Source organism: Berghia stephanieae, chromosome 3 (genome assembly GCF_034508935.2).
Source record: "Berghia stephanieae isolate SIO BIC M18660-M18661 chromosome 3, UCSD_Bste_1.3, whole genome shotgun sequence".
NCBI lineage: Eukaryota > Metazoa > Mollusca > Gastropoda > Nudibranchia > Aeolidiidae > Berghia > Berghia stephanieae.
The window spans coordinates 88,122,449-88,134,855 of NC_088362.1; the positions used below are offsets into that span (position 1 = coordinate 88,122,449).

Sequence of the window (12,407 nt, forward strand, 5' to 3'; positions counted from 1 at the left end):
AGCCAACGTTAGCTCTTTGATTTTAACTTTGACTCAAGTATACGGTTAAAAATATAAACAAAAAGCTTTTCAGATGGACAATGCTACTACTACTACTACTACTACTACTACTACTACTACTACTACTACTACTACTACTACTACTACTACTATTACTACTACTACTATCACCATTACTACTACTACTACTACTACTACTACTACTACTACTACTACTACTACTACTACTACTACTACTACCACTACTACTACTACTACTATTACTACTACTACTACTACTACTACTACTACTACTACTACTACTACTACTACTACTACTACTATTACTACCACTACTATCACCATTACTACTACTACTACTACTACTACTACTACTACTACTACTACTACTACTACTACTATTACTACCACTACTATCACCATTACTACTACTACTACTACTACTACTACTACTACTACTTACTACTACTACTACTACTACCACTACTACTACTACTACTACTACTACTACTACTACTACTACTACTACTACTACTACTATTACTACCACTACTATCACCATTACTACTACTACTACTACTACTACTACTACTACTACTACTACTACTACTACTACTACTACCACTACTACTACTACTATTACTACTACTACTACTACTACTACTACTACTACTACTACTACTACTACTACTACTACTATTACTACCACTACTATCACCATTACTACTACTACTACTACTACTACTACTACTACTACTATAACCACTACTACTCTTAATACTATTACTATTCGCCAGAAGTCACTGATAAGACCAGGAATGTGTGTTACTTGAAAACTATATCAATCAATAGGAACTGCGTTCTAGCATTTATTGATGGTTTCTATCGTTGTATAAATTCGGAATTGGTGTCACATTATATTGTCTATTAAAAGTGTTATATCCCAAAGGAAGAAAACGCCGAAATTCTCAAAGGAACTACATTAAAAGGATTCGGACACCCACGTAAGGACGTAGATATAGCAAAGTAGACATCAGGTTGGGATGACTCAATTGGTTATACGCATTACCGTTCTTTTGTGTGATTGTTTATTTGTTTGATTTTGTTTTCTGTTTGTTTTTTGTTTGTTTTTTGTTTTGTTTTGTTTTATTTTATTTTTATTTTGTTTTATTTATATATATATTTTTTTTTATTTATTTATTTTTTTTTTTTTTTGTTTTTTTTTGCGTGGGGATTGATGCCGACTTGTATAATGTTGGCTTTGTTCTATCACTTAAAATACTATTCAAATGCAGAAGAGGACTTTGATTCAATCAGCGACATCTAACTAATGCAACCGTATTTTGAAGCTGAATCTAAATAGATAGGTCTTATGTGCGGCTATGTTGTCGTGTGGTATGACACACTCGCTTTCGGATCGGAAGGACCTGGTTTCAAGCCTCGCTCGGGGCATAGTTCAGTCCTTGGAAAAGGCTCTTCACTCACATTGTCTCACCGTAGTCAGGTGTAAAATGAGTACCTGGCCGTTAACAGCGTTGTCTTTGTCCGAAAAAAATTGTTATATCGCCCAGCAGGCGTCATGCCCCGTCCTACACGTTCAGTGATGCTGTTGGCCAGGGAAGCCTTGTAAAGCGCGTTGAGCACGTTGAGTGGATATTGCTCTATATAAAAACTCTATTTTTTTAAAGTAAACTGTTTAGCAAAACACCAGGGTTTCAAGATAATACTCCGGGCTAAAGTCTAACTCCAAAGGCCGAGGACGAAGACGTATGCGCAAACCAACATGACGTTCTCTCTCTAATAACTTTTCCGCCGGTGACGTCACAGACTATGGGTGACTTCCAATCAAGGGACGCTACTCTTCCGCCAATCTCATTCCATTTGTAGGATTTTGACTTATCCACACACAAAACGTCATTCTAATTTATCAAGAAATTTTGAATATTTAAAGGAATAAAAGTAATGATTCATTTAGTGGGCTTGATTCTATCAGGGTTGTTTTAAAATAATTCTCTGACCTCTCTATCCATGCAGCCGTATTTGTTTCTTTTTTTAAATAACGCCTTCCACCACGGCATCATTAGATACCATCATCCATCACATTCCATGAAGGAATATAAATTATCCATCAAACTAGATGTTTGATACCGACAAAAGTCATCCATGTTGTTCAAAGTGAGCATGTTGGGGGATTATAATTTTGCCCAAAGAAAAGAACGAACGTGTCTGATGCAGGACTCCAACCCGGGACCTTCCGGATCACAGCCCAATGCCTTAACCTCTCGACCACTTCGCCCTCGTATTAATAGGATTCAATAGTCTGATGTCACGTCTGCCCAGGAACGAGCAGCTTGGTTTTAAACAAAGAAATTCGGTACTTTTTATTCCTCATGCTGGCTAGAACTTTTTCGCATGCCATGTGATCAAAATGTATAAAAGTCAAAACTTTATCCGATTTATAATGTTTTTCTTCTCTGGATACACTTTTGTGCTCGTCGGAGAAGTATTCCATAAGGGCGTCCGCCATTTTTCCGATAGTTTAGAACCAGTTAATAAGTTATTATACATCATTACGAGGGAAGTGAAGTCACGACTGTTGAATCCTATTGATATTATTATTATTATTATTATTACTATTATTATTATTATTATTATTATTATTATTATTTATTATTTATTATTATTATTATTATTATTATTATTATTATTATTATTTTATCAAATTTGTTATAATATATTATTATTATTATTATTAATTTTATTATTATTTATTATTAATTATTATTATTGTATTTATTATTATTATAAATCGGTATGGAGAAAAGTTTTATAACAGATAAATGTTTCAAATACATGCGCTTTACAAGAGACCCTTGGCCAACACACCACTCAATATGAAGAACGAGACATGACGCGTCGTAGCCGATTTAACTTTTTTTTTTAGTCAAACAAACGCTGTTAACGGCCATGGTACTCAATTTTAACACATGATGTACGGTGAGAAAATTGGTGAAGTTAAAGAGTGAGGCTACTTTTCCAAGGACCCATCTATGCGCCGCACAGATAGGGACTCGAACCCAGGACCTTCAGATCCGAAGGCGAGTGTCATACCAGAAGACCACATTGCCGAACAGAAGCCATACTAACAAGGTGATGTTCATTTTAATCGATCGATGTTTTGGATAAAGAGTCTTCTCGCCAAAGTTGAAACTATATGTTATGTCAGATAACTGCAGAATAGAGAATGCTGTTGGTGAAAAGCCTGAATACAAATGCAATGCAAAATGCACTGAATGGTAGGCCTTAATAGGCATTTCTATGAATAATTCCATTGCCCATGGAATCGTTTTGCTCCCCTTATTATCATTCGTACTTGGTAGGCAGTATCAAATGCATATCGTGGGATTGTCCATAATACTACAGCAACTACTGCTACTACGACTACCACTGCTGCTGCTTTGGCTGCCATTAGACAGTTACTTTTCATGCTACAATTACTACTACCACCACTAATATTACGATTTCCACTAATACTACAACTACTACTACTACTACTACTACTACTACTACTACTACTACTACTACTACTACTACTACTACTACTACTACTACTACTACTACTACTACTACTACTACTACTACTACTACTACTACTACTACCACTACTACTACTACTACTACTACTACAAGCTTGTGTACATGTGGATGCCCAGAGCAGACGATGGAGCACATCCTTAGAGAATGCCAGGATGGGCCCAGCTGCACTGACCATGACCTAAGAGTCTGCTGTATTAACCAGACTATAGAGCAGTAAAGTTAGGTGCTCCAAACGTAAACAATAACAAGTTGCTAGTGATTTCCGTTAGGGACCGGAATAATTTACGCACAATATAGGTCTCCCAATTTTGTAGTTTGAGTTGTAGGCAATACACTTTCAGTATTGAAAATATGTTTACATAAAATCTAACAGTTGCAGAAATAATAATATAAGGCTAAATTATTATGAAAATCAGGCTCCGAATAATTCTCGTTTTGTTCACACCAGCGCAATAATTTGCTCTGGTCTAAAAATAGATAGACTGTAACTTTTGATAAATTTTAGAAAATTTTACCTTTTGTTCCATAAAATATCCATATCTAGACATTATTTGATGCATGATCGAGTATTTATGAATATGTGTTTCTTTTGCCACCTAACAGCCAAATTTTAAAGGTTTTTTTTTCTATTATTTACATTGGAACGTGAGCTGTCAAGACAGGAACATGTGGTTTGCCACGTGCTTCTCGACCTTTGTTTACGTTTGGGGCACCTAACTTTACTGCTCTATAAAAGTTCATGGTTACACATAATTATGTGTGTTGGTTCGTTGTACTTCCGGATGGCAATGTTATGAGTTTCTTATCCAGCGCATACTATCCATACAAAATAATAGTATTATGAACCTTTGAAGAGGGCATTTCAGTGGATTCACTACGCTCAGTTTTTTTCATAATGCTTCATTAATTCCTCTAGAACGCCTTCCGGAACACGATGACCATTTCAAATTGTACAACTTGCCAGCAAGCTATCCTTTTTCTACTGTCTAACTTAAACAATTAGCCAATTTAACTCTCTCCTTACCAGTCTTTTTCAGGATTTTCCCCCAAAACTTCACACCCAACTAACATAAAATAAATATATTTTTATCACTCAAACACAATAGCAGTAAAGTTCTTGCGATACATAATTTCTTTAGCAAAACATGCTCTACAACAAACTGCACATTTTCTTTAAATTTTATGATGTACAAGAGAAATTTGAATAAGAATAATGTTAGTTGTATCGTAACGAATGTGACCATTTTACTATAGTTGGTAAGGAGAGGGGTAATGCCGCGGACACCAGGATAATACGCAGTACCAAAGCCCCGTACACCCTGAAGAATTATAATTTGGAAGCTATGCGCATTTTACAGTATTCTTCTACCACCTCCCTCACCTCCTGTGCCTCTTCTTCTTCCTCATCGTCTCCTCAGTTTCCTCCTCCTCCTTTTCCTCCTTCTCCTCCTCCTCCTCCTACTCCGCCTGCTCCTCCGTCTTCTTCTCCTTCTTCTTCTTCTTCTTCTTCTTCTTCTTCTTCTTCTTCTTCTTCTTCTTCTTCTTCTTCTTCTGCTTTTTCTTCTCATTTCTCATCCTCCTCCGCATGCTCATCATCCTTTTCTTCCTCCACATCCGCCTCTTCCTCCTCTTTCTCATCCCGACACCCGAAACTATCTAAAACATTAAGGGATTAAAAGTCATTCACTAGAGGCGCCAATCCACTTTGGCTAATATAGACTTTTGTTTTATTAATGCCCCTTGCGAATGACAGAGTATGAGTTCTCGCTCTTTAAGAGTCGTCTCCCATTTTTCTTGTCCTCATTTGGTTGTAAATAATATAACTAATCCCTACACTGCATAAGTGATGGGATGAAAACATTCCAGGATATAGAAAGATAAGACCTCAAGAGTGATAAAATGCGATAGCCACAAATTTATACAGGCGAATGAAGACTCAAATTGAAAGGGAACAAATCTTGTTTGGTCCTCATTTCTGGACTCTGGTCAATGTCCTTTGAGTCGAAATAATTTGGTATCTTAACAAACCGATATCATAAACTCATGGATATCCTCATCATCATCATTTCCTCCTCCTCCTCCTCCTCCTCCTCCTCCTCCTCCTCCTCCTCCTCATCATCATCATCATCATCATCATCATCATCATCATCATCCTCATCATCATCATCATCATCATCATCATCATCATCATCATCATCTTCACCATCATAATCATCATCATCATCGTCATGGGTTGTCTTGTTTATAAAGCCAAAATGGCTATCAACCTCTCTCTCTCTCTCTCTCTCTCTCTCTCTCTCTCTCTCTCTCTCTCTCTCTCTCTCTCTCTGGTTTTATGTGTGTGCATGCGTGTGTATTTGTGTGTGTGCCTCTCTCTCTCTCTCTCTCTCTCTCTCTCTCTCTCTCTCTCTCTCTCTCTCTCTCTCTCTCTCGCTCGCTCGCTCGCTCTCTCTCTATCTATCTATCTATCTATCTATTTATCTATCTCTCTGTCTCTCTCGATCTATCTATCTCTATCTTTCTATCTTTCTCTCTCTCTATCTCGATCTCTTCTCCCCCCCCCCCCCCTCTCTCTCTCTCTCTTTCACACACACACACACACACACACACACACACACACACAATGATTCGCCTCTCTATCTCTATCTATCTGTCTATCTTCCTATCTATCTATCTATCTATCTATCTATCTATCTATCTATCTACCTCTTTCTCTCTTTCTCTCTCTCTTTCACACACACCGTCACACACACACACACACACACACAAAATGACTCGCCTCTCTATCTCTATCTATCAATCTATCTATTTATCTAGCTAGCTAGCTAGCTAGCTGGTTAGTAGCTAGCTATCTCATAATTTCTCTCGGGTTTTCAGATTGTTTGGTTTTTGTTCTCTATCATAGCTTCCATTACTATTGAGGGGGGGGGGGGGGGGGGGGTAGGGGAGTGGTTCTCATTTTCTCACTGTACAATCAAACTCTTAAACTTACCTACTCCGTCAACAAATATCAGTTGAAGTCTTGGCGCATTTTGGAGAGGCTAGTTGCGAAGTTTAATCTTGCTGATTTCGTTCGATCGCTGTTTCTTTCAGTTGTTTTGTCACGATTAACGAGTTGTTAAGGGTGTTTGCGATAAATGACTTCGAATTATGCATTACACGTGGCATGATTAGTCTGAGCTGTGAGTTGTTTAAATTTAACATTGCATATGGATTTCTTTCCACAATGTCAACTACCATTGCTCTCATCTGTTCAGTGACTTCAGAGGTCCGTTTTCTTCCTCTTGGGCTGCTGACAACACCGTCAGATACCCCCCCCCCCCCCCCCCCCCCCCCCACTCCCCAAACAATGGAATAAGCGATGGATCGTTTTATTCCCAGTTGTTCTGCAAGAACATAATCTTCGCCCCGATCGAAGCATCTCTGTCTTATCGTATTTTGTCCTCATACTAATTTTTTAATAACTTTGTCGAGGCATCGTTGATGTTTCGATGAGATAGATGAGTGATCGGATTGAATCGAATGTTTTCAATGATTTCTAAGCAAAGTTTTTGTTAATTTCAGGAGAGTAACATCCCTTTGAAAACAAAACCGCTTTGCTTATAAGATCGCTTCCATACTCTGTTTTATTACTTTCAACGTGCCGACATTTTATTTTGCTATGCCGAATTTGTTTTACTACTTGCCGAATTTGGACTGGGCAATGTTTGAATTTGGATTGGACGTACGTCATAACAGTGTCGTATTTGGTTTCGAAAGTTGAATTTGGTCTGGAAACGGCTGTAATTGGTCTTGAAATGTTAAATTGGTTTATAAAATTGCTACATTTTCTCGGGAAAGGGTATAAAAGACCAAAACCCGCCAATGTACATAAAACAATTTCGGCAATTAATGTCACTAGATAAAAATTTGCATTACAAAAACAAATTCAGTAATGTATTTAATAACACTGAGTAAAATGAAAAAAAGCACCCTTTATTCCTCACCTCCCCCCACCCCCCTAAAAAAATAACGTAGTTTGATGGTATCAAGTTTACAAGAATAATTTGTAACGTCAAATTTTCAAGCGTTATATTTCACTAAAATTAGATTCATTTAAACGTTTTTGACCATTTTTTGACCTTTTATTCAGAAATGAAAAATCGGATTCGATTAAAAGAGTTCTTACACTCTAGCAAGCTCGTGCAGCAGTTGATAACACGTCCGGAATTCAAATAAAAATTTTAAAAAGCAAGAGTGTAAGAATCGTACAGGATGACCATTTTGTTTAGAAGGCCATGACATCATTATATTCATAGATTATGAACGCTTCCAAATTGTCAACAACTCGTGAATCTATGAAAAAAGGAGAATCTTAATCTATAAATTTAGAAAATAAAAGTTCTTTGTCATAGCACACTCGAATATTAACTTGACTCAGGTGTGAATGAGTATACAGCGACGAATATTGTAAGAATACCAACACATAAACTTCGCCTAACAGGCGACTAGTAATGTGTGGAGTTGATATATGGTCTCTTGTAGCGCTCTGGGGGGATAAATGAGACATTGTAAAGCTCATGGAGCTTTGTAAATCCGTGGCCATGCGTTTTATAAATGTTCATATTAATTATGTTAAGGTTGGATTACTTATAGCTAGATGAAATAAAATGAAAATAATAAGTCACACGTGTATTCTCACGTGAGTAAGAGTCTCAAAAGAGATAATCCATAAGAGCAAAATATTTACGAGACTGTTTCTCTTGGGACTTACCACCCCATTATTTCAAAGTTTACGTCATTCCATTATCTACATGATGACGTCACGTCTAGCACAGACAGCGGGCAACGTCTAAACTCTAAACAGTAATGTATAGAGATTTCACGGAACCAAGAACAAGAAATATTAATCAATATCATGTGATTCGTTTTAATATAAAAGCTTGTTATCACAAAGTATTCGACATAAACGCTTATGTTTCAGGTTTGAGACTTCGGTCAGGGCCTTCATAACTAAATCGAATGAGTTTCAGCCACAAATTTATACAGGCGAATGAAGCCTCAAATTGAAAGGGAACAAATCTTGTTTGGTCCTCATTTCTGGACTCTGGTCAATGTCCTTTGAGTCGAAATATTTGGTATCTTAACAAACGATATCATAAACTCATGTATATCCTCATCATCATCATTTCCTCCTCCTCCTCCTCCTCCTCCTCATCATCATCATCATCATCATCATCTTCATCATCATCATCATCATCATCATCATCATCATCGTCATGGGTTGTCTTTTTTATAAAGCCAAAATGGCTATCAACCTCTCTCTCTCTTTCTCTCTAGTCAAACTGTACTTTTCGGGTACGACGCAAAGACCATTCCTCTGAGCCACACTGCTCCGTATATGAAGAGTTTTCTAACCACATGTGCATATGAGATGAAATATAACAAATGTACATGTTTAAATGAGGGCATTTTCGTGGTTTCTTCATGCTCAATTAGTTTCAGTTTTTTCAGGTCACAACTCAAGTCACATGGAACCTAATTTCCAGTTTTACAATTTAAATCACAGGTGGCTGTCCGTTTTGGACTCGCGCTCTTACACAAGTCAAAAATTCATTCACACCCAAGTTGAGTGTGGCAATGTCCTAAAAATGCCTTATTCAATGACAGAATGCCGGACCATAATATAACGGCCATCGCCACCAATCAGGTCACTCATCACAATCAAAGTCACTTGTCTTTGTTACAAGACGAGACATCGTATCGCTGATCCACAGTCGCTATTTTATGAGTAAAAGAGGCGGTGAGACCAAAATATTCCGAAATGGCCTTTGAAAGAGCCACTTTTTTAAAAAAGCTAATGGTATCTGTAATTCTGTTCTGGTTGGCAAAAAGTTAACATTGGTAGTACGGCAAAAATTGTTTGGTCCAGAGTTCCTGGAGAATCAGGGAGGTTGATTTGAGTTGTCCGAGAGGAATGTTGTTGCGTCTTGTTAGTTGGCGCCAATTTTGTTTCAGGATGTAGGTTGCGCGTGTGTGTGTTTGGGGGGGGGGGGGGGGGGGGAGCTGTGCTTGTGTATACAAACTGAGTGTGGTGCAGTGTTGGAGTGGGGGTCGTTTGGGGAAGTGGTTGTATCATTGCGTTGTGTAATGTGTAGTGGACAGGTGTATGCTTCCATCGGGAAACACCATTGGCGCCAACTGACAAGACAGAACAACATTCCTCCCAGACACTTCTCTGGACAAAACAATGCTATAGGAGAATATGTTTAAAAAAACGAGGTGAGAACAAATAATTAATAATTCGCTCCAAGAATTTGTCGAGCACTCTACGGGGTCCACATCTCCCCAATATATATATATATATATATATATATATTATATTAAATTTATATATATATATATATATATATATATATATATATATATATATATATTTTATATATATAAACCGAAACATTACTATAATTGCAGGCAGCAAAAGTTGGAAATAACATAGATTTAAAAAGTAGAGGCATGCAAAATTAGGTGAAAAAGATAATCCGTAAGCTTTTGAACTATTGAGTAAAAAATAGCTGTGTATATTAGAATTTCTATTACAAATAATTACCCGTTTAACAGACACCCATCACGTGGTTAAAAATAATCTAATCAATTTATTTACATCTTCAGTCTGTCAAATTAATTTCCACAAAAAAAAAAAAAGAAAGAGAAGAAAAATATAAAAGAGCAATATAATTTAATGTGTTAAATATGTTGATGTTTTAGAATGAAATGTAGGCAACATAAAGAGCTATTCTTCCTCCCACGTCTCTTCTTCCTCCTCTTCCACCTCCTCCTCTTCCTCCTCCTTTTCCTCCTCCTCCTACTCCTCCTCCTTCTTCTTCTTCTTCTTCTTCTTCTTCTTCTTCTTCTTCTTCTTCTTCTTCTTCTTCTTCTTCTTCTTCTTCTTCTTCTTCTTCTTCTTCTTCTTCTTCTTCTTCTTCTTCTTTTCTTCTTCTTCTTCTTCTTCCTTCTTCTTCTTCTTCTTCTTCATCATCTTTTTTTCTTCTTCTTCTTTTCTTCTTCTCTCCTCCTCCTCCTCTTCTCCTCCTCCTCCTCCTCCTCCTCCTCCTCCTCCTCCTCCTCCTCTATATCCTCATCCCCCAACTCCTCCTCCTTCGTGGAATCAAGGTCATAATTGTAACTCTTATAATATATGTTGCTTTTATTATTATCATTATTATTGCAATCATCATTATTATTAACAGTAGTAGTAGTAGTAGTAGTAGTAGTAGTAGTAGTAGTAGTAGTAGTAGTAGTAGTAGTAGTAGTAGTAGTAGTAGTAGTAGTAGTAGTATAGTAGTAGTAGTAGTAGTAGTAGTAGTAGTAGTAGTAGTAGTAGTAGTAGTAGTAGTAGTAGTAGTAGTAGTAGTAGTAATGTAGTAGTAGTAGTAGTAGTGTAGTAGTATAGTAGTAGTAGTAGTAGTAGTAGTAGTTCAGTAGAGTAGTAGTAGTAAGCAGTAGCAGTAGTAGTAGTAACAGAAGTAGTAGTTGTTGTAATAGTAGTAGTAGTAGTAGTAGTAGTAGTAGTAGTAGTAGTAGTAGTAGAAGAAGAAGCAGTAGTAGTACGTAGTACGTAGTAGTTGTAGTAGTAGTAGTAGACGTAATAGTAGTATTAGTAGTAGTAGTAATATTAGTAGTAGTAGTAGTAGTAGTAGTAGTAGTAGTAGTAGTAGTAGTAGTAGTAGTAGTAGTAGTAGTAGTAGTAGTAGTAGTAGAAGCAGTAGTAGTACGTAGTAGTAGTAGTAGTAGTAGTAGTAGTAGTAGTAGTAGTATGTAGTAGTAGTATAGTAAGTAGTAGTAGTATGTAGTAGTAGAAGTAGTAGTAGTAGTAGTAGTAGTAGAGTAGTAGTAGTAGTAGTAGTAGTAGTAGTAGTAGTAGTTAGTAGTAGTAGTAGTAGTAGTAGTAGTAGTAGTAGTTAGTAGTAGTAGTAGTAGTAGTAGTAGTGTAGTAGTGTAGTAGTAGTAGTAGTAGTAGGTAGTAGAGTTTAGTAGTAGTAGTAGTAGTAGTGTAGTAGTAGTAGTAGTAGTAGTAGTAGTAGTAGTAGTAGTAGTAGTAGTAGTAGTAGTAGTATAGTAGTAGTAGTAGTAGTAGTAGTAGTGGTATTAGAAGTGTGTAGTAGTGAAGTAGTGTAGTATAAGTAGTAGTAGTTTTAGAATAGTAGTAGTATAGTAGTAGTAGTAGTAGTAGTAGTAGTAGTAGTAGTAGTAGTAATTAGTAGTAGTATAGTTAGTTAGTAGTAGTAGTAGTAGTAGTAGTAGTAGTAGTAGTAGTAGTAGTAGTAACAGTAACAGTAATAGTAGTAATGACAATAGTAGTAAAAATGTTAATTTTATTGCAAATTAGTATTTCATCATTTTGACGTGTCAGAACAGTTATAATTTTTCCTTTCATAGTTTTGATAAGTTAGGATTATGACGTGTAAAAACATTGTTGTTTAGGTTTTAAATTAGTGCATTATCAATGATAATACGAATTGGGGACTACTCAACTTATTTGATTTCCCTGATAGTAATTGATCTGCTCCCTAATTTGTCACTTTGGAATTAATTGAGCATAATTCAAGTAAAAGTAAGGTTGGCAGCTTTCTGCTTGGTGGAAATAATATTATAAATATTTCTTTTTCAATTTTTAATTTTATTGTAAAACATACCTAAATAGTTCATTATACGTTGAGGCGATCCGTTTTTAGAATTCCAAAGCACTGAAGACATCTAAGCTAAGAACCCCACGTAAACCCGTGTCATTTTCGTCTTGTGGCTTTATTTTCCTCTCATCTGCCTTTATA

At 36.5% G+C, this 12,407-nt stretch overlaps 2 protein-coding genes across 3 annotated transcripts in view; one reads left to right on the top strand and one right to left on the bottom strand.

The window, feature by feature from the left end:
* Positions 1-12,362, bottom strand: part of LOC144968749 (uncharacterized) — a 57,780-nt gene extending 45,418 nt beyond the window's left edge. Inside the window, exon 1 of the mRNA XM_078907390.1 lies at positions 12,273-12,362. Coding sequence (XP_078763516.1) covers positions 12,273-12,333 — 61 coding nt within the window. The 5' untranslated portion in view covers positions 12,334-12,362. The remainder of the gene's footprint in view (positions 1-12,272) is intronic.
* Positions 1-12,407, top strand: part of LOC144968748 (uncharacterized) — a 62,991-nt gene that overhangs the window by 6,528 nt on the left and 44,056 nt on the right. The gene's annotated exons all lie outside the window — the stretch shown is intronic.